The sequence below is a fragment of the Rhinoraja longicauda genome, chromosome 8 (genome assembly GCF_053455715.1).
Source record: "Rhinoraja longicauda isolate Sanriku21f chromosome 8, sRhiLon1.1, whole genome shotgun sequence".
Taxonomy (NCBI): Eukaryota; Metazoa; Chordata; class Chondrichthyes; order Rajiformes; family Arhynchobatidae; genus Rhinoraja; species Rhinoraja longicauda.
In genome coordinates this window covers 33,448,767-33,469,932 of record NC_135960.1, presented here as the reverse complement: position 1 = coordinate 33,469,932, position 21,166 = coordinate 33,448,767, and the positions used below count along the sequence as shown (strand labels likewise).

General features: G+C 42.3%; 1 protein-coding gene across 4 annotated transcripts in view; it reads left to right on the top strand.

Annotated features, from left to right (window-relative positions):
- Positions 1 to 21,166, top strand: part of adarb1b (adenosine deaminase RNA specific B1b) — a 194,642-nt gene that overhangs the window by 161,249 nt on the left and 12,227 nt on the right. For 3 of the 4 annotated variants that reach the window (XM_078403582.1, XM_078403584.1, XM_078403585.1), the window contains 4 exons: positions 4,526 to 4,694; positions 7,222 to 7,373; positions 10,873 to 11,044; positions 18,578 to 18,759. In XM_078403582.1, the coding sequence (XP_078259708.1) occupies positions 4,526 to 4,694; positions 7,222 to 7,373; positions 10,873 to 11,044; positions 18,578 to 18,759 (675 nt within the window). The remainder of the gene's footprint in view (positions 1 to 4,525; positions 4,695 to 7,221; positions 7,374 to 10,872; positions 11,045 to 18,577; positions 18,760 to 21,166) is intronic. The other variant, XM_078403583.1, reaches the window with a different exon arrangement.

Here is a 21,166-nt window from a genome sequence, read left to right as displayed (position 1 = left end):
AGTACCAAAACTTTAAGAAAATGAACGTGAAGAACTATAATATTTTATCACCCCTAAAATGGATTTATCTGCAAACCCTTAAGTGTGATTTAATCCTTAAAAATAGGAAACTGATGACATACAGATTCATGTCATGTGTGAAACACTCCTTAATTTCTCTTGTTGTGAAGGTGGGGGACTCTGAGTAAGAGTTATCAACTGAATCTGGTCACTGTACTTTTATCATAGCCCTGTAATTTTTTTCATGAATTTAACCTATTTGCTATTAGAAATTATTATTGGGCCTACTTCAAACATTCTTTCACACAGTGCATTCTCGAAAATAAAAGCTTGCCATGTGAATTTTCTTCTTTTATGTTTGATGTTCCACCAATTATTCTGAACCTTGGTTAGTAAGCTTTTAGTTACCATTTCTTATTGCCATTGGAAACAGCTCCTTACTTTACTACAGCAAAATCTTTGATATTTTTGACACTGTCAAAAATTCCTTTAATCTTCAATGAGGTAAATGTACGCTTCTCTATGCATTTGAACCCTCCCCCCGTCCCAGATACCATTTTCGTCCTTTTTAAAGACTTGATAGTCTTGCAAAAGTGCGGTGCCCAGTTATACCGTCCACACTTTGCACATAGTTAGTGTTTATATTACCATCATAAAGCAAAGATTTGTTATTACACCTGGAGAGACAGGGCACGTACGTGAGGATGCTATTTATAGATTATCGCTCTGCCTTCAACACGGTCATCCCCACCAGCTCACCACCAAACTCCACCAGCTTATGCGACTGGATCCTGAATTTCCTGACGGAGCGACCACAGGCAGTGAGATTGGGCCCGCACCTGTCCTCCACTATCACCCTGAGTACCGGCACACCACAAAACTGTGTGTTGAGCCCCATGCTCTACTCCCTCTTCACAAACAACTGTGTTCCTGCATTAGCCACCAACACCATTGTCAAGTTTGTAGACGACACAACAGTGATCGGGCTGATCACCAACAGTGATGAAACACACTACAGAGCGGAGGTACAGAACCTGGCGGACTGGTGCTCAGATAACGACCTGTCCCTAAACACCTCTAAGACCAAGGAGCTGATCATCAACTTCAGAAGGTCACATAATGGGGAATACGCTCCGATCTTTATCAACGGGGACAGTGTGGAGAGAGTGTCCAGCTTCAGGTTTCTGGGCACACACATTTCGGAGGACCTCACATGGTTCACTAACACCGCTGCGTTGGTCAAGAAGGCACAGCAATGACTGTTCTTCTTGAGAACGCTGAAAAAGACTGGTCTGCCCCAACAGCTGCTGACGACCTTCTACCGCTGCACCACAGAGAGCATCCTAACATATGGCATCTCTGTGTGGTATCTCAGCTGCACGGAGGCGGAGAGGAGAGCTCTTCAGCGTGTAGTCTACAGAGCTCAGAAGATTATCGGGGCACAGCTATCAGCCTTGGAGGACTTCTACAATACACGATGCCTCAGGAAAGCCACCAGCATTCATAAAGACTCCTCACACCCCTGCAATAGTCTGATCGAACTTCTACCATCCGGCAGACAATAGACAATAGGTGCAGGAGGAGGCCATTCGGCCCCTTGAGCCCGCACCACCATTCAATGTGAACATGGCTGATCATTCTCAATCAGTACCCCGTTCCTGCCTTCTCCCCATACCCCCTGACTCCGCTATCCTTAAGAGCTCTATCTAGCTCTCTCTTGAATGCATTCAGAGAATTGGCCTCCACTGCCTTCTGAGACAGAGAATTCCACAGATTTACAACTCTCTGACTGAAAACGTTTTTCCTCATCTCCGTTCTAAATGGCCTACCACTTACTCTTAAACTGTGGCCCCTGGTTCTGGACTCCCCAACATTGGGAACATGTTTCCGGCCTCTAACATGTCCAACCCCTTAATAATCTTATATGTTTCGATAAGATCCCCTCTCATCCTAAATTCTAGTGTATACAAGCCTAGCCGCTCCAGTCTTTCAACATAGGACAGTCCCGCCATTCCGGGAATTAACCGAGTAAACCTATGCTGCACACCCTCAACAGCAAGAATATCCTTCCTTAAATTTGGAGACCAAAACTGCACACAGTACTCCAGGTGCAGTCTCACTAGGGCCCTGTACAACTGCAGAAGGAACTCTTTGCTCCTATACTCAACTCCTCTTGTTATGAAGGCCAACATTCCATTGGCTTTCTTCACTGCCTGCTGTACCAGCATGCTTCCTTTCAGTGACTGATGCACTAGGACACCCAGATCTTATTGTACGTCCCCTTTGTCTAACTTGACACCATTCAGATAATAATCTGCCTTCCTAATCTTACCTCCAAAGTGGATAACCTCACACTTATCCACATTAAACTGCTTCTGCCATGCATCCGTCCACTCACACAACCTGTCCAAGTCACCCTACAACCTCATAGCATCTTCCTCACTGTTCACACTACCACCCAGCTTTGTATCATCTGCAAATTTGCCAATGGTACTTTTAATCCCTTCATCTAAGTCATTAATGTATATTGTAAATAGCTGCGGACCCAGAACCGAGCCTTGCGGTACCCCCCTAGTCACTGCCTGCCATTCTGAAAGGGACCCATTTATCCCCACTGCTTTCTGTCTGTCAACCATTTTTCTATTCATGTCAGCACCCTACCCCCAATACCATGTGCTGTAATTTTGCCCATTAATCTCCTATGTGGGACCTTGTTGAAGGCTTTCTGAAAGTCACGGTACACCACATCCACCGGCTCTCCCCTGTCAATTTTCCTAGTTACATCCTAAAAAAATTCCAGAAGATTAGTCAAGCATGATTTCCCCTTCGTAAGTCCATGCGGCCGGGGAAGAGAGTGAAGGAGCGGCGCAGATCTCACTGGCGCAGGGTGAGGGGAGAGACGGAGGGAGCAGCCCCCGCAAGTGACGGCGCTCCTTCACCGGACCCTCTGACACCCTCCCCCTTCTGACACCCTCCCCCTTCTAAGTCCCCTTCGTAAGTAGCTCAGGACAGCTCTCTAGTTGTTGATAGGATGGCTCAGTTGCTTGATATCAGCGGGGAAGAAACTGTCCTTGAATCTGGAGAGGTGCGGTTTCACACCTGTATCTTACCTGATGGAAGAGAAGAATAGAGGGAGTAGACAATAGACAATAGGTGCAGGAGTAGACCATTCGGCCCTTCAAGCCAGCACCGCCATTCAATGTGATCATGGCTGATCATTCTCAATCAGTACCCTGTTCCTGCCATCTCCCCATACCCCCTGACTCCGCTATCCTTAAGAGCTCTATCCAGCTCTCTCTTGAATGCATTCAGAGAATTGGCTTCCACTACCTTCTGAGGCAGAGAATTCCACAGATTCACAACTGTAATTGGGATGAGACGTCCTTGATTATGCTGGTGGCCGTGCCAAGGCAGTGTGAAGTGTAAATGGAGTCAATGGAAGGGAGATTGGTTTGTGCGATGGTCTGGGCTGCGTCCACAATTCTCTGCAATTTCTTGCAATTTTTAATGGAGCTATTCCCAAACCATGCTGTGATGCATCACGATACAATGCTTTCTGTCGCTGGGGACATGCCAAATTTCATAAGCCTTCTGAGGTGTGCTTTCTTGGTCATTGTTTTGTTGTAAGTGGCCTTGGACAAGTTGCTGGTGATATTTAAAAACTTACTGCTTCTGACCATCTCTATTTCGGTGCCATCAATGCATACGTGTACCACATTGTTTCAAGTCGATCACTATCTCCTTTGTCTTGCTGACATTGAGAGACATGTTGTTATCTTGAGACCAGTTCAAGAGATTCTCAATCTCCTTCCAGCACTCCGTCTCGTCATTATTTGATATCCGACCACAAAGGTGGTGTCGTCCGCGGATTTGTAGATTGAAAAGGATTTGTAGTTGGCTGCACATTTGTTGGTGTATAAGAAGCAGAGAAGGGGGACTGAGAACGCATCATTGCGGAGCACCAATGTTGAGGATTATCATAGAGGATGGTTTGCCCCTATGTATGGTGACATGCCAAGGACAACCAGCACTAATTTATTGAAAGCAGAGCATGTTTTTTCGAGTTGATGATTTGTTTCAATTAGGACACATGAAGTTTTCTCATTTGGCATCTTTACATTGATTTACATGTGTTCTTTGATTCGTCACTCATTACCGTTTCATTGACTTTTCTTTTTGATTCTGGAGTCTATGATGAGGGTCAATTTATCAATTGGGGCCTGATAAGAGCAGTGCAGAGTAGAAGCATCTAATAGTTTGCAAGGGACCACAGTATTTGAAGGAAAAAAATGATACATATTTAGAGCAGATAATATTGCATGACTTGGGGAGAAAATAGGACACCAACATTTATTTTGTTATGCTTAACATTAATTCAGTGCAGGTACAGTGGGACAACTGGTCTTTTATGGCATAAATTAGTTCATTCCTCATAATGTACTTTATTGACTTGTTGTTTCTTGCCTTGTGTCCTCCACTGTATTCTCCACCTCCTCCACACCCTCATCCCCACTTTTGAAATCAGGAACTGATGTCAAAGATGCCATGGTTATATGTGTTGCCACCGGAACTAAATGTATCAACGGCGAGTATATGAGTGACCGGGGCCTGGCTCTGAATGATTGTCATGCTGAAATTGTTGCACGTAGATCTCTCATCCGGTTTCTTTATTCCCAAATGGAGTGTCATTTAAGGTTGGTGGAATGAAAGGATCTCATGCTCTTCCAGGTTTTATAACAATTCTATTTCACTGCAGTTTATTATCTTATGTAGAATTCAGTTGCTATTGTGACTTATTAGTTACAGGTACCGTGCATTCAGAAAGTATTCAGACCCCTTCACTTTTTCCACATTTTGCTACGTTACAGCCTTATTTTAAAATGGATTAAATTATTTTTTTATCATCAATCTACACACAATCCCCCATAATAAAAAAGCGAAAACGGGTGTTTAGAAATATTTGCAAAGGAATTAAGAAGAAATCACTGAAATATCACATTTACATAAGTATTCAGAACCATTACTCAGTACTTTGTTGAGGCACCTTTGGCAGCGATTGCAGCCTCAAGTCTTCTTGGGTATGACGCTACAAGCTTGGCCCACCTGTATTTGGGTAATTTCTCCCATTCTTCTCTGCAGATCCTCTCAAGCTCTGTCAGGTTGGATGGGGAGCTATTTTCAAGTCCCTCCAGAGATGTTTAATCGGGTTCAGGTCCGGGCTCTGGGCCACTCAAGAACATTCACAGACTTGTCACGAAACCACTCCTGCGTTGTCTTGGCTGTGTGCTTAGGTTCTGAAAACACCACCTCACTCCTTCCTTCGCTCACCATCACCCACACTATCTGTCCCCAACTTTTCTCCACCCTCCAGAGACATCAGTTGGTCTAAAGTGCTGAAACTTTCCAATCCCAAGTCATGGTTTGTTCATCCATTAACTCTGACATTTACTTATATTATATGTCTCAGTTTCATTATTCTCGGATGTAAAATACTCATTGTTATGTTTAAAGCCCTGCATAGTCACATCCTTTTATCTGTCTTTCTGAACATTCTGGCATCTCCATTTCTATCAAGAGGACAAATACAAATGCAAACATCTCATATCCTGCTTAGGAAAAAAAACTGCAGATGCTGGTTAAAATCGAAGGTAGACACAAAATGCTGGTGTAACTCAGGCAGCATCTCGGAAGTTCTCGAAACCTCACCCATTCCTTCTCTCCTGAGATGCTGTCTGACCTACTGAGTTACTCCTGCATTTTGTGCCTACTTTCATATCCTGCTTAGGTTGCTTACAACCCCATGATATAAATATTGAATTTTCCAATTTCATGTAATCTACCCCTCCAATGTCCTTCTCCTCACATACCCACTGGCTACCTCATTTTCTTCTCCCTATGTTCACCTTTGCTATCCCCTCCTGCTCCCCACATAATTCCATCTCCTTATCATCTGGTACCACCATTCAATAGACATAGGTGTAGGCCATTCAGCCCTTCGAGCCAGCACCGCCATTCAATGTGATCATGGCTGATCATTCACAATCAATACCCCGTTCCTGCCCTCACCCCATACCCTCTGACTCCGCTATCATTAAGAGCTCTATCTAACTCTCTCTTGAAAGCATCCAGAGAATTGGCCTCCACTGCCTTCTGAGGCAGAGAATTCCACAGATTTACAACTCTCTGAGTGACAAAGTTTTTCCTCATCTCCGTTCTAAATGGTCTACCCCTTATTCTTAAACTGTGGACCCTGGTACTGGACTCCCCCAACATTTAGATTTTTTAGATTTTAGATTTTTAGATTTAGATACAGCGCAGAAACAGGCCCTTCGGCCCACCGGGTCCACGCCGCCCAGCGATCCCCGCACATTAACACTATCCTACACCCACTGGGGACAATTTTTACATTTGCCCAGCCAATTAACCTACAAACCTGTACGTCTTTGGAGTGTGGGAGGAAACCAAAGATCTCGGAGAAAACCCACACAGGTCACGGGGAGAACGTACAAACTCCGTACAGTACAGCACCCGTAGTCAGGATCGAACCTGAGTCTCCGGCGCTGCAGTCGCTGTAAGGCAGCAACTCTACCGCTGTGCCACCGTGCCAGCGGTAGATTGGGAACATGTTTCCTGCCTCTAGTGTGTCAAATCCCTTAATAATCTTATACGTTTCAATAAGATCCCCTCTCATCCTTCTAAATTCCAGTGTATACAAGCCTAGTCGCTCCAGCCTTTCAATATATGATAGTTCCGTCATTCCGAGAATTAACTGGGAATTCAGCTACCAGCCTTTATCCTACAATCCTTTGGACGGATATATCCTGGCAATTGTTTCTTATCCCTCACAGTCCTACTGCAGTGTCTCGAGTTTTGCCTCCGCAGGCAGTGCTTGACCTACTGAGTTCTCCCAGCATTCTGTTTTATACATTTTATACATATTAATTTTTAGTCCAACATTGAGCAAAAGAACAAACTGCTGGAGGAACTCAGCAGGACAGTCAACAGCTGTGCAGGAAAATGGGCATTTCAAACCATGACCCTGTCCATTAGCCTGAGTATGCCCCAACCTTAAACACTGTCTGTCCATTTTCCTTCACAAAATTGCCTGGAGTTCCTTCAGCAGTTTGGAGGTAGTCTGGCATACAAGGTTGTGCTTGGATATATCTAAAGTATATTGTAGTATTTATTGTTGTACAAACAATTCTGTGTTCTCTTTTAAAGCAACAAGATAGAAGACCACCACAGATCCGTTTTTATTAAATGCGAAGGAGGTGGCTTCAAACTTAAGGAAAATGTGCAGTTCCACCTATACATTAGTACATCACCATGTGGAGATGCCCGCATCTTCTCACCACATGAGGCAGCAGTAGAGGGTAAGGGTTTGTTATTGGTTGCTGTCACAGAGTCATTATAGGGCAGGAATCTCCAAACTATGGCCCGCGGGCCACATCCGGCCCGCCACAAGATTTTATCCGGCCCGCAGCAAGCTCTTAGGTGGCGGAGACTGGAGGCAGAAGCTGCCGGCGAAGGTTCATCGGAGAGTGGATCGCCACCGACCCAGAGCCGGGACAAGGCGAGAGATCGCAGCGCCCCCTCGCAAACAACAAACTCAAGGAAACGTCCCCCCTCGCCACCGCTGCTCACCCCGGGGAGAGGGAGAGGGGGGGAGGGGAGAAAGAGAGATGGGGGGGGAGAGTCAGGGTAGAGGGAGCAGCGGGTTAGAGTGGGAGCGCGGGGAGGGGGAGGGTGTCAGTGGGTCAGGTGAAGGAGCAATAAGAACAAAGACAAGTAAAACTTCCCTCCTCGCCGCCCCTGCTCACCCTGGGGATGCGGGGCTTCTGAACAACAACTACACTTGTGTTTGCTCTTATTTCGCTGTGTTAGAGGGAGACTGGGCCGGGGAAGAGAGTGGAGCAGCAGCGCAGATCTCGTTGGCGCTTGGAGAGAGGGAGAGGGGAAAGAGAGGGAGAGAGAGAGGGAGGGAGCATCCCTCGCAAGTGGCGGCGCTCCTTCACAGGACCCTCTGACACCCACTCCCAGCGCTCCCGCTCACCCGCTGCTCCCTCTACCCCGCCTCTTTCCCCCCTCCAATCTCCCCCTCCAATCTCCCCCTCCAATTTCCCCCCCAACTCTCTTCCCCCCCAACTCTCTCCCCCCCAACTCTCTCCCTCCCAACTCTCTCCCTCCCAACTCTCTCCCTCCCAACTCTCTCCCCCCCAACTCTCTCTCCCCCAACTCTCTCTCCCCCAACTCTCTCCCCCCCCCAACTCTCCCCCCCAACTCTCTCCCCGCCAACTCTCTCCCCCCAATTCTCTCCCCTCCAACTCTCTCTCCCCCCCAGTTCTCTCCCCCCCCCCAACTCTCTCCCCCAATTCTCTCTCCCCCCAATTCTCTCTCCCCCCACACTCTCTCCCCCCCACACTCTCTCCCCCCCCCCACACTCTCCCCCCACTCTCTCTCTCCCCCCCCCACTCTCTTCCCCCCCCCGACCCCCCTCTCTCTCTCCCCCCCAGTGGTGGTCACTGTATTTTTTCTGTTTTATAAATAATTGTATACCTACGGTATATATATATTCCAATATTTCAAGCTCTTTTTAAAAATTGAATATTATTTATTTGTTGCCATATAAACCTAATGTAAACTAACCTAATCTAATCTTACCTAGTTTAACCTTTCCTAATCTAACGTAACCTCGTCTAAACTTTTTTGAGTTCATTAAATTTATAAAAGTCACACTTCTTTACGTTTTCCTACGGCCCGCAAAAATGTGCCAAATATATAATGTGGCCCTCATGCTGAAAAGTTTGGAGGCCCCTGTTATAGGGGAAGGAACCATCGGCTGGAGCTGGGGTTGGGTTTGCAATAACAGGGATCAGGAACGTGCGGTTGGTTTGTGATTGGAGCCAGGGTTTGAAGTTCTTGGGTATTTCTATTCCCTTTATGCTCACCATGTCCACTGGAAAATTTATTATACTACATTTATAACAAATAAACCAAGTGAAATGAAAGTAAATGGATATTAGTAGGAGTAACATCCAATATTTTGAAAAACATTTGCTAGTCAGGCATCATCAAGTCCCAATGGTGCTGAATTGTCAGCATTTTATTGTAGTATGAGTAATATATAATATTTTAGGTAATAATTAATTTTATTCTTTTCAGTCACAACCAGCTTAGAGCTTTGCAATTTGCATTTCTGCTGTTTCACATCAAGAATGAGTATTCCTTGAAAATCATAACTAAATTTCAGCTCCAGTCAAGGGAGTCAAGAAACATATAGTTCACTCACACACACACACACACACACTCTCTCACTCACACACACACACACACACACACACACACAAACACACAACAAACAATAATAGTGCAATAATAACAGTAATGGTCAATGTAGTTCAGAGCTTATTTGAGTGATTAATAGCTGAATGGTTGTAGGGAAGAATCTGTTCCTGAACCTGGACATTACATTTTTCAGACTCCTGTACCTTCTTCCCGATGGCAGGGGTGAAATGAGTGTGCGGCCAGGGTGGTGTGGGTCTCTGTTTATGCTGACTGCCTTTTTGAGGCAGCGACTCCGGTAAATCCCTTTGATGGCGGGGAGGTTAGAGCCGGTGATGGACTGGGCAGTGTTCACAACTTTTTGCAGTCGTCTTCGCTCGTAGGCATTCACGTTGCCGAACCAGGCCGTGATGCAACCAGTCAATATGCTCTCTACTATATACCTGCAGAAGTTCAATAGAATCCTCTCTGACATAGCAAATCTCCATAATCTTCTCCTATAACATCAATGCAGGAATCCCTCATTGTCCTTGGCCAAACCATCTTCAGTGACCTTCCTTCCATCATTTAGTCAGAAATGGTGATGTTCAGTTATCAGTGAACATTGTTCAATTCCATTCACAGGTCTTTAGTAAAGGAAGCAGCCCAAGCCCCAATTTTGCACGACCTTCACAATAAGCAGACATGGGGCTGAATATAACATTCACATCACAAAACATCAAGCAATGCCATCTCCAACAAGAATGAGTCCAACCATTTTCTTGATAGACACAAAAAGTTGGAGTAACTCAGCGGGACAGGCAGCATCTCTGGAGAGAAGGAATGGGTGACGTTTCGGGTCGAGACCCGTCCGAAGATCCTTTTGGGTCTGAAGACCCTTTCAGGTCTGAAGAAGGGTCTCGACTCGAAACGTCACCCATTCCTTCTCTCCAGAGATGCTGCCTGTCCCGCTGAGTTACTCCAGCTTTTTGTGTCTATCTTCGGTTTAAAACAGCATCTGCAGTTCCTTCTTACACATTTTCTTGATATTCGTTACCAGTTCCAAATCCCCCATAAATAACATCCAGAATTCATCTGGACTGATTACAAAAATATTGTCTTGACTATATTATTTCTTTGTTCACAGAATGTAGACATTGCAAACAGTGATAGCATTTATTGGCCACCCCTAATTGCAGCTGATCTGAGAAGGCAGTTAAAAATCTAACACGTGCATTATGTGCAGTTTTCCTTTCCTGATGGGTTTTTATGATGGGTTAGATGTCTTTCGGGTTGTGGCGCATGTTCTGATACCCTAAAGAATTCCCGCTTCTATGAGCTACAGGCTGGTAGCAGGATGAAATACTTTCCACTTGTCTGAATGAGTGCAGCTTCAACTCTCAAAAAGCTTGAACCATTTGCTGCACATCTTTACTAATGTGACTGAAATTATTTAATTTACCTGAGATTAATTGCGAGAAATAGCAATGGTTTTTTTCCACTGGTTATTCACGTCACGTCTGAATCTACTATGTACGTTAAACCTCATAAAGTTTAATGCTGGATTTCTTTGTACATAGTTGGTGTGATATCACTTATTTTCTGAAATAGCAGATCAGGGAGACAAGCACCCAAATCGGAAGGCACGAGGTCAACTCAGGACAAAAATTGAATCTGGTGAAGGGACAATTCCAGTTCGATCCAGCAACACCATTCAGACATGGGATGGAGTATTACAAGGAGAACGTTTACTCACTATGTCATGTAGTGATAAAATAGCCAGGTGAGTAACCTAATTTGTTAATATTTTATCTGGAGTATGCATTAAGGAAATAGCAAACGTGATTGAATCAAAGAAATTGAGCTGGAAATCCTATGCTGGGAAACAAAAGTAGTTTAAACAGTTGCCAAGATTTATGTTCATCCTCTTTCCTCACCCCTTCCCCTCCACCACCACCATCAGCCTCCACCCCCCACCCCACCCCGTCACTAAAATTCAATTTGTACAGGACTCAAACATTGTGTGTGATAAAGGAAGCAATTTAAGTTGATCCTGAATTGCATGAGGAATAAGGAGAAGATGGGGTCTGGTGCTACAGGGTGATGGGGCATTGATGGATGCAGGAGGCAGACTCGTGATCAGACGATGAAGGGAGGAAGTGGTGCTAGTCAGAGAAAGGTGAATAGTCTGGATGGATGAGGGGACAGCAGTTGGACATGAAATTGTTTGATGTCAGTGAGTGGTGTCTGACTAGGCACACTATTGGAGTAATATATGAGATTGAACAAAGGCCCTAAGGGAATGGGCATTAAGGTGAAATGGTTGTTTGAAAAGGATGCAACATCAAAGAAAGAATTAGAGGACTTACCAGTAAATCGATGTGGGGCCTCTTTAAACCATGCTGTTGACGATCTCCTTTTGTTTGAATGGTTTCCCCATTTGTGGATTCAATTGCTCAATTAGATTTTGCCACTTGTGTCACCGTACCTGCTGAGTAACTTCCATTTTTGTGCTTTGTGCACAAGGTGGACCAAAGTCAAATTTCACTGTATGCTCACTAAGAACCTGATTGAAAGTAACCATTATTCTTTTCCTCTGTTTGGCAGCTTCAAATGCACCAGCAAACAAAAATTGAATTGTTTCGGTATGCTGGGGTTTTTTTTAAAGAACACGATTGGTTTACAGTGAGATTAATTTTTCACGTTTTGTGTTTAAATGTATGCACGATTTGTATAAAGTGCTTGCAACCTGTCATTAATTAGCAATCTTTTTCTAAATGATTTATAGTTTTTTCTATCTGTACTTGCAGAATATATTCTGCTGAAGTATTTCCAACCTCTCGGGTAAGCATAAAATGTGGTCTATATCACCTAGAGCATTTATAATGTAGGTTTTCGGTGGAATGTTAGAATCTTAGGATGTGGCAACTGTTAGCTAAACAACGTGGGTTACCATTTGAATCTCCTCCAAGCTCCAGGATCCAGACCTCTGTATGTCCCTTTGCAACTGGATCGTTGATTTTCTCATCAGTAGAACAGTGTCGATCGGTAAGAACATCTCCTTTTCATTGACCATCAACTCCAGTGTATCTCAAGGCTGCGTCCTTAGCTCCCTGATCTACTCTCTTTGCACAAATGACTGACAGTTCCAGTGCTATTTATAAATTTACGAACGACACTGCTCTACTTGGACAAATTACTGGTGGTGATGAGTAGGGGAAAGAGATGGAACACCTGTTTGAATGGTGCCGCAACAAAAACCTCTTGCTCAACGTCAACAAGACCAAGGATCTGATTGTTGATTTCAGAAATGGGAAGTCAGGTGACCAAGCACTGGTTTATAGTGGGTCAATGATGGAGAGTGTTGGCAATTTCAAATTCCTGGGCATTAACATCTCAGATGCCCTGTCCTATCCTGGGCCCAGCACATAGGTGCAATCATAAAGAAAGCATGCTGGCGCCTCTATTTTCTTCAAAGTTTAAAGAGATTTGGTATGTCTTTGAATATTCTTACAAACTTCTACAGATACGTTAGATTGTGGCCTTGTATGACAATTCTAAAGCACAGGAAACCAAGAGGCAGCAGAGAGTGGTGAATTCAGCCCAGACCATCATGGGCACAGCTCTCCCATCCATTAAAAGCAACTACATAGGTCACTGCCACAAGAAGATGCATTTATTATCAAGGATTCCCTCCATCTGGGCCATACCATTTTCTCACTGCTACCATCGGACAGGAGATATAAAAGTCCCACAACTACTTTCGTGCAACTATCAGGTCTTGAACCAACCTACTACCCCTAATCCTACCTCAACAATGGAGCACTGCAGTCCACCTCTTGCACTGCTGTGAACGTACTTTTTATTCCTAATTACGTCTTTGCACTCATGTCTTGTTTTTTGCACAGTCTTATTTCTTAAAGAATGTTATGTATAATTTATGTATTATTTGTTTTGTGCATTTGTGTGAGTCTACGTGCCTATAATGCTGCTTCAAGCAAGGTTTTTCATTGTGCCCGTAAACTCATATGACAATAAACTGGAATTTGAATATCTCTGCTTTCATACTATGTTTCGCTGGACAGCAAGGCAAAAAACAGAAATAATGATATCTAGCACAATTCTGCTAAGCCTGAATATAAAGGTGACTTGAGGAAGAATTTATTCTCAGAGGGTCATTAATCTTTTGAATTATCTACTTTAATGACCTGTTAGACTGAATCATTGAACGTATTCATGAATCAGATTTTTGTCCATAGGATAGTCAATGGTTATGGAGAACAGGCAGGAAAGTTGAGTTGCGGCATTTCGTTTGCCATCCAGAACAGAAATCTCATGTTAGTTGCAGTGATGTATTACGACTTACGCCAGATTGAAAGTTATCAGATATCAAGAGGCTACATTTAGCAAGGAAGTTCTGTTCTCTCTCAGGAAATCAACATCTGTGATGAGAGGGATGCAAGTGACTGGAAACTTAATTTCAAGAAGACGATTTATTAAAATGTGTCCATGACAAGTGACTGTAATACACAGGCGACCCTCACATTCCAGCAATTGACTTAACAGAAATATGCTCTTGGGTAATTCTAAAAAAAATTTGGGATACAGAATTGAAATTCCCTCTCATGAAAATATGTTAAAAAAATTAAATACAAAATGTTAATTTTCAACTTTCCTTTCTTCATGCATGTGCAGATGACATGGCTTCACATCACAGAAAATAGTGAACTGGACTGTTTTCTTAGAAAGCAACCCATAACACTGAGATTACCCGTATATAGTTTGGTGCCCACTGGTTTAGCCTGCCATTACCAGGAACATTCAGGGTCCCTGATATCTGCTGCAAGTGACTAACAGAGTAAGGGGAAGGTGGGCATAGTCTCAAATCAACACAATTCCAATTTAAATGGGGATGTGACAAGAAAATATCCATGCTTGGGTTATCAGGCTAGAATTCCTGTTAAGTAATTTTTCATTGGAAGACTGCCCAAAGGTAACTCTCTAATAACAGACTAGATTCATACCTGCTGAGATTGCTGATCTAGTATGACAAAGATGTAATATTGAATCCTTGCATTATGAAGAATGCTTGTCCTTGTGACAGTTTTCCCAATACACATTTTCAGCAAGAATTATGTGGATGTTTTGTGTGTCATTTGGGAAGTCAAGGCCAGGGGCTTGGAAGTCTCTTGGGCTTTCCCACTATATGTGATAATGCAGTTGTAGAATGATCCTCAAACTCACCTTTAAAAAGAGGTCGTTTTATTCCTGTGGGAATCCCATCAGCTTAGATCTCACTCAGGGCTACATAATTAGAAGCAGGAGTAGACTGCTCAGACCCTCAAGCTAGATCCTCTATTTAATAAGATTGCGACTGATCTGATTGTAACAATGATTCTGTGTTCCATCTAGTCCCACAGTGTTGACCATATATCTATGGCTGAACTTAATTAGTTTCCAAATGTGGCAGGAGTTTGAATTTGCTTGCCAGGAGATAAGATAGATATTATCACCTTGTGCAACTCAACCCACAAAACTGATTGTAGTGTTCACAAATTGCTAATGGGCCGGAATGCCATTAGGGGGTATGACAGAGTGGTTACTGAATTTGTGGACGTTTAATCAAAGATGTCATGTCATGTTTTCCTGATATGATCAGACTGAGAGAATTAATTGTTCAGATGGGTAACTCTTTAAAATGTTTCATTTGATCTTGATGTTGAAGGAAACTTTAATGTTTCAGAGTCTTGTTGTTTACTTATTGTGATCAAATTAAAACTATCACCATTATGTGTCTCCTTTATAGAAGGGATCTGGCAGTTAAAATAATGATGCTCTCTCTGCTGCATTTTTGCAGGTCCATAACTTGATGATCTTTCAAGGCTGTTGATCGGTCAATATAGTGCACTCATGTCAGGCTATGCTAATCTGTTTGTGTCGAGGTGTGTGGACATCGTTCATGGTTGAAATATAGACCCCTATAGCACATGACATTGATGCTGTCAGTGAGTCAATCATTGTCACCCATGGATACAAGTATCTCAAAACCATGTAGTGGTTTCTACACTACAGTGCATTCAGAAAGTATTCAGACCCCTTCACTTTTTCCACATTTTGCTACGTTACAGCCTTACTTTAAAATGGATTAAATTCATTTTTTATCATCAATCTACACACAATACCCCATAATAAAAAAGTGAAAACAGGTGTTTAGAAATTTTTGTAAAGTAATTGAAAATAAATAACTGCAATATCACATTTACATAAGTATTCAGACCCTTTGCTATGACGCTCAAAATTGAGCTTATGTTCATCCTGTTTCCGTTGATTATCCTTGAGATGTTTCTCCAACTTGATTGGAGTCCACCAATGGTAAATTAAATTGATTGGACATGATTTGGAAAGGCACACACCTGTCTATATAAGGTCCCACAGTTGACAGTGCATGTCAGAGCAGAAACCAAGCCATGAACACGAAGGAATTGTCCGTAGACCTCCGAGACAGGATTGTGTCGAGACACAGATCTGGGAAAGGGTATAAAACAATTTCTGCAGCATTGCAGGTCCCGAAGAGCACAGTGGCCTCCGTAATTCTTAAATGGAAGAACTTCGGAACCACCAGGACTCTTCATAGAGCTGGCCGCCCGGCCAAACTGAGCAATCGGAGGAGATGGGCCTTGGTCAGAGAGGTGAGCAAGAACCCAATGGTCACTCTGACAGAGCTTCAGAGTTCCTCTGTGAAGATGGGAGAACTATATCTGCACTTTATGGTAGAGTGGCCAGACGGAAGCCACTCCTCAGTAAAAGGCACATGACAGCCCGCTTGGCGTTTGCCAAAAGGCACGTAAAGGACTCTCAGACCATGAGAAACAAGATTCTCTGATCTGATGAAACCAAGATTGAACTCTTTGGCCTGAATGCCAAGCGGCACCACTCATCATCTGGCCAATACCATACCTTATGGTGGTAGCAGCATCATGCTGTGGGGATGTTTTTCAGCGGCAGAAACTGGGGGACTAGGGAAAGTATCGAGGGAAAGATGAACGGAGCAAAGTACAGAGAGATCCTTGATGAAAACTGGACCTCAGATTGGGGCGGAGGTTCACCTTCCAACAGGACAATGACCCTAAGCACACAGCCAAGACAACGCAGGAATGGCTTTGTGACAAGTCTGTGAATGTCCTTGAGTGACCCAGCCTGGACTTGAACCCGATCGAACATCTCTGGAGGGACCTGAAAATAGCTGTGCATCGATGCTCCCCATCCAACCTGACAGAGCTTGAGAGGATCTGCAGAGAAGAATGGGAGAAATTACCCAAATACAGGTGGGCCAAGCTTGTAGCGTCATACCTAAGAAGACTTGAGGCTGTAATCGCTGCCAAAGGTACCTCAACAAAGTACTGAGTAAAGGATCTGAATACTTATGTAAATGTGATATTTTGGTTATTTCTTTTTAATTACTTCTAAACACCTGTTTTCGCTTTTTTATTATGGGGTATTATGTGTAGATTGATGATTTAAAAAAAAGAATTTAATCAATTTTAAAATAAGGCTGTAACGTAGCAAAATGTGGAAAAAGTGAAGGGTCTGAATACTTTCTGAGTGCACTGTATGTAGCCTTCCTGCCTGAATACATATTCAATGGGGTTCCTCAAAATATCCTTTTGGATCACCTAAATGATTATGCGGAACCTATGTGGTTAGATTGCCAATCTGCATCATGTGTTTAGAGTGACTTTAAATCAGAAAATTAAATTAGAAATTAAAAATAAGGTCCAAAATAAATGTGTCAATTGCTAATGGATCATATGGATCAGATTCTACCATTGTGGCTAAATCTTTTGGTTTATCATTGAATTGAATAAATTTTATTAGCCAAGTCTGTACAAGGAATTTGCCTTGGTGCCTTGCTCGCAAGTAACAACATGATATACAGTAAATAATTTAGAATAAAACATAATTTAAACATGTGAAGAATGAAATAAAATACTAGAGTAAAAGGAGGCCACAGGCTTTTGGTTGTTAAGTAGAGCTACTGCTCGTGGAATAAAGCTGTTTTTATATCTGGCTGTGGCAGTTTTGACAGTCCGGAGTCGCATTCCAGAGGGAGTGCTTCAAAGAGTTTGTGGCCAGGATGAGCGGGGTCAGAGATGATCTTACCCACTCGTTTCCTGGCCCATGCAGTGTACAGTTCTTCGATGGGGGGAAGGTTGAAGCCAACAACCTTCTCGGCTGATCGAACAAAGCGCTGCAGCCTCCGGATGTCATGCTTGGTGGCTGAGCCAACCCAGACCATAATGGAGAAGGCGAGGACGGACTCTATGATGGCAGTATAAAACTGGACCATCTTTGCCTGTGGCAGATTGTGTTTTCTCAGCTACCGCAGGAAGTACATCCTCTGTTGGGCCTTTTTACAATACAATACAATATCCTTTATTGTCATTGTACAAGTACAACAAGACTTTGATTGTCGCTTCCATATCGATGACATCAAGTCATTTTTTGACTGTGGAGTCGATGGAGCCTCTCATTTAAGGTCCTTGGAGATGATGGTTCCAAGGAACTTAAATGACTCCACAGATGTGACTGTGGTGTTGTTGGTAATGAGTGGGGGGGAAGGAGAGAGGGAGCTCTCCTAAAGTCTACAATGTCTTAAGAGCATTGAGCTCCAGGTTGTTGCGAGGTCATAGGTTTTATATAGGTTAAGTTACATTATACATTTTTAATGGGTTTGTGATACAAAGGTTTAGGAAAAGAAATCCAAATGGAGAAAAGAATTTCCAGGTTAGTTTATATATAATTCAAGATTTAATAGCACTCTGGATTGCTTTTTAAGGCAGTACATGGTGTTGTTAAACTTTTAATCATGTGCTGCTTTTGCAGTTAAATTATAATTTAACATGTCAATGTCTGTTAAATTGCCTTTCCATTTTAATGCTCAATATTTCTATTAATGATGATTGCTATTTGACTTATTTGTCTAATTTCATATTCTACCCAGCTCTCAGAAGCATAGCTGTGCAGACGTAGTATACGAGTTTTGAAGTATTACTGAAACTAATAAGTATGGCATAAGAGTGTATGGAGAGTACATGAATGTGCCAGTCATACTGGCAGGGAAGATATAAATCTTTAGCTTAATGTATGCTTGTCTATATTTAAGCTCTCTGCAGTTATAAAATTTATCAGAAAATTCTAGTTCTAGTGTCATATTGCACAATATTTTAAATTAAAAAAATCAGTATATAGTACTGTTGTGACTTGATGGCAGTTCCCTGCTTATTTCATAGCAAAATAATGGTGTCTCTACTTTCAGATGGAACGTGCTTGGAGTACAAGGAGCTCTGTTAAGCCATTTTATGGAGCCTCTTTATTTTGCCAGCATTATTCTGGGTAGTTTATACCATGCTGATCACTTGTCTCGTGCCGTCTACCAGCGAATTGGTGATATCGAAGAGCTCCCAAGCATATATACTCTCAACAGGCCTTTGCTTAGTGGTGAGTTCATTCTGTCTTTTAGCATCTACAGGGCTTATCTAACCACTCTCTTATTGGATTAAAATTGACTATTGAGCACCCAAATCATATTTATAGGGAGACATGAGAAACTGCAGATGCTGGAATCTTCAGCAAAAAAGAAAAAGTGCTGGAGGAACTCAATGAGTCAGCATCATTAATGGGAGGGAATGGACAGATGACGTTTCAGGTCGGGATCCTTCTTCAGACTGAGAAAGGGTCCCAACCCAAGATACATGTGTCCTTTCCCTCCACAAATGCTGCCGACTGGTGTGATCCTCCAGCACTTTGTATTTTGCTCGTATTTATTGGAGGTTGGTTAGAAAGGTTTAAAAAGAATCTTTCACTTGGAATTCCAGAACAAAAGGTCAGCAGTTTAAGAATGGTTAAAATATAGTTTGATCAAGAAGGCTAGAACTAAAATTTAGCAGATATCTCAGTGACTCTTAAGGGTTGTAGGGGGCAGCGTACCTTGAAGAGCTAAGGCGGAATGATGCGTTGGAGCATTTGAAATCAGGAAATTTTAATTTTTGTAAGAATTGTAAAATAGAGATATTGTCAATCCAAAAATGAATGTAAGTTAATGAGAACACAAGAAACTGCAGATGTTGAAATCTTGAGTAAAACACAGAGTGCTTGTGGAACTCAGTGGGTCAGGCAGCATCTGGGGAGGGAATGGTAATGAGACATTTCGGTCGGGACCCTTCTTCAGACTTAAGTTAATTTAAGACATTAAGACTCAAGGTAAATTAATGAGCACCAGGGTAATGGATGAATTCTATTAAGCAATAGAAGAGGACCTCATGGCAATTGAGAGTAAAACGTCACAGACTAGCTCTTGTGCTTGGATCAATCGTCTAAAGGCGACAAAGCCATCGGTGAGAGTTTAGATAGTAATGGACAGAGGAAATGGTATGAAGATGCAAATACATGGAAATGTATTAAAAAAATTATTCCTTAGCAAAGAATGCTCCAAGGTTGCTGGTACTTTTCCAGAGTCCTGGAGTCTGTAACAAGGTAACGGAAATTATGGTGAGGAAGGAATATACAGAGCTGCTTCAGTTCTTCATTAGTTAAAATAAGAGCAAATAATGGATCCATTGACAAATACATTAAATGTATTGGTTCAGAATGTCATATTTAGCCACTTTTTTCCCTTTTGACTGTCAAGAAATGACACAATCTCTGTTCTGTCATAATAGAATGCCTAGGGATGCCTGGGAATAAGAGGTTCAGATGAGAAAAAAGCAGCTTTCGATAACTATGAAGAAATGAGGAGTCCTGTTAGAATTATCCTGTTTCTTAAATACTCTTTGCTGTATCCTGATGAATAAAACCAGTTAAATCTCTCTGTTACAGATTGGATTAATTAGCTGCAGCCTGGAACAAATTGGCAGGTTAAATTGCATGCCTTGTCCATTGAATTGCCAACACTTCAACTTCCATTTGCCTCTGTCCCCAGAGTCACTTGACTAATCGTTCACTTTTAAACACTAATTCATAGATCAGGAAGAATGAATGTGCTCATTATGAACCTTTTTGACCTTGCTGATTTGTAATTTGTATTTCACTTCACAAGCAGTGCTATGAACATAGCAACAAATGATATATAATTCTGTCTAAAATGTATTAAATTGTGTTGGATAATGAAACTGAAGAAATTTAGCAGAAAATTCAATAACAATTCTACAATGGAGTTTATTCTTTGGAAAGTTTTACAATAAATATTATGGACTGTGCAAAGACTATGATATTGAGAAAACAAATCTTTCATTTGACTTTGTGTAAAAGTTTATTTGCATTGCCCTATTTAAGCCTGTTTTAGCTGTGAACTTATATATAAAGCTCAATATTTTTATTCTGCTCATGACCACTGTGAAGTAATGACTCCTGAACCTTTGTGTGGCCAGAAATAAGATTAATTTAATCTGCATGGACAGCTGCTGAAAGATTGGAAAAGATTGCCATCTTTCACAGAATATAAAAGCTAGGCTTTACAGGTGGGCCAAACATCATATCTGAAAATGGTCTGATTTGTAATCTCACAAAGTGTGGTAAGAATACCAAACAAGGAGACTGACAACTTGAAAAGGAACTTGCTACATCGGATGAAAAGATTGAGTTTGAAGGCATTGAATTAAATGAACTATGTACCGATAGTGAGCTCTTTTTGATATAGCCTGGAACTATTTCAGAAATTGGTCGTGTTTTTCTTATTCTTCTTATTGTTAACATTTCTTCTCAGAAATGGAATGTGACAAACATGGGAGTTGGTCAGAAATTGAGCATTCTGGGTGGTCATTTACATGACATGCTGTCTAAGCTTTCAAATTAAAGTATGAACCATATGCAGTTAAAATTTATCGCAGAACTTTATGTTGTAGACATT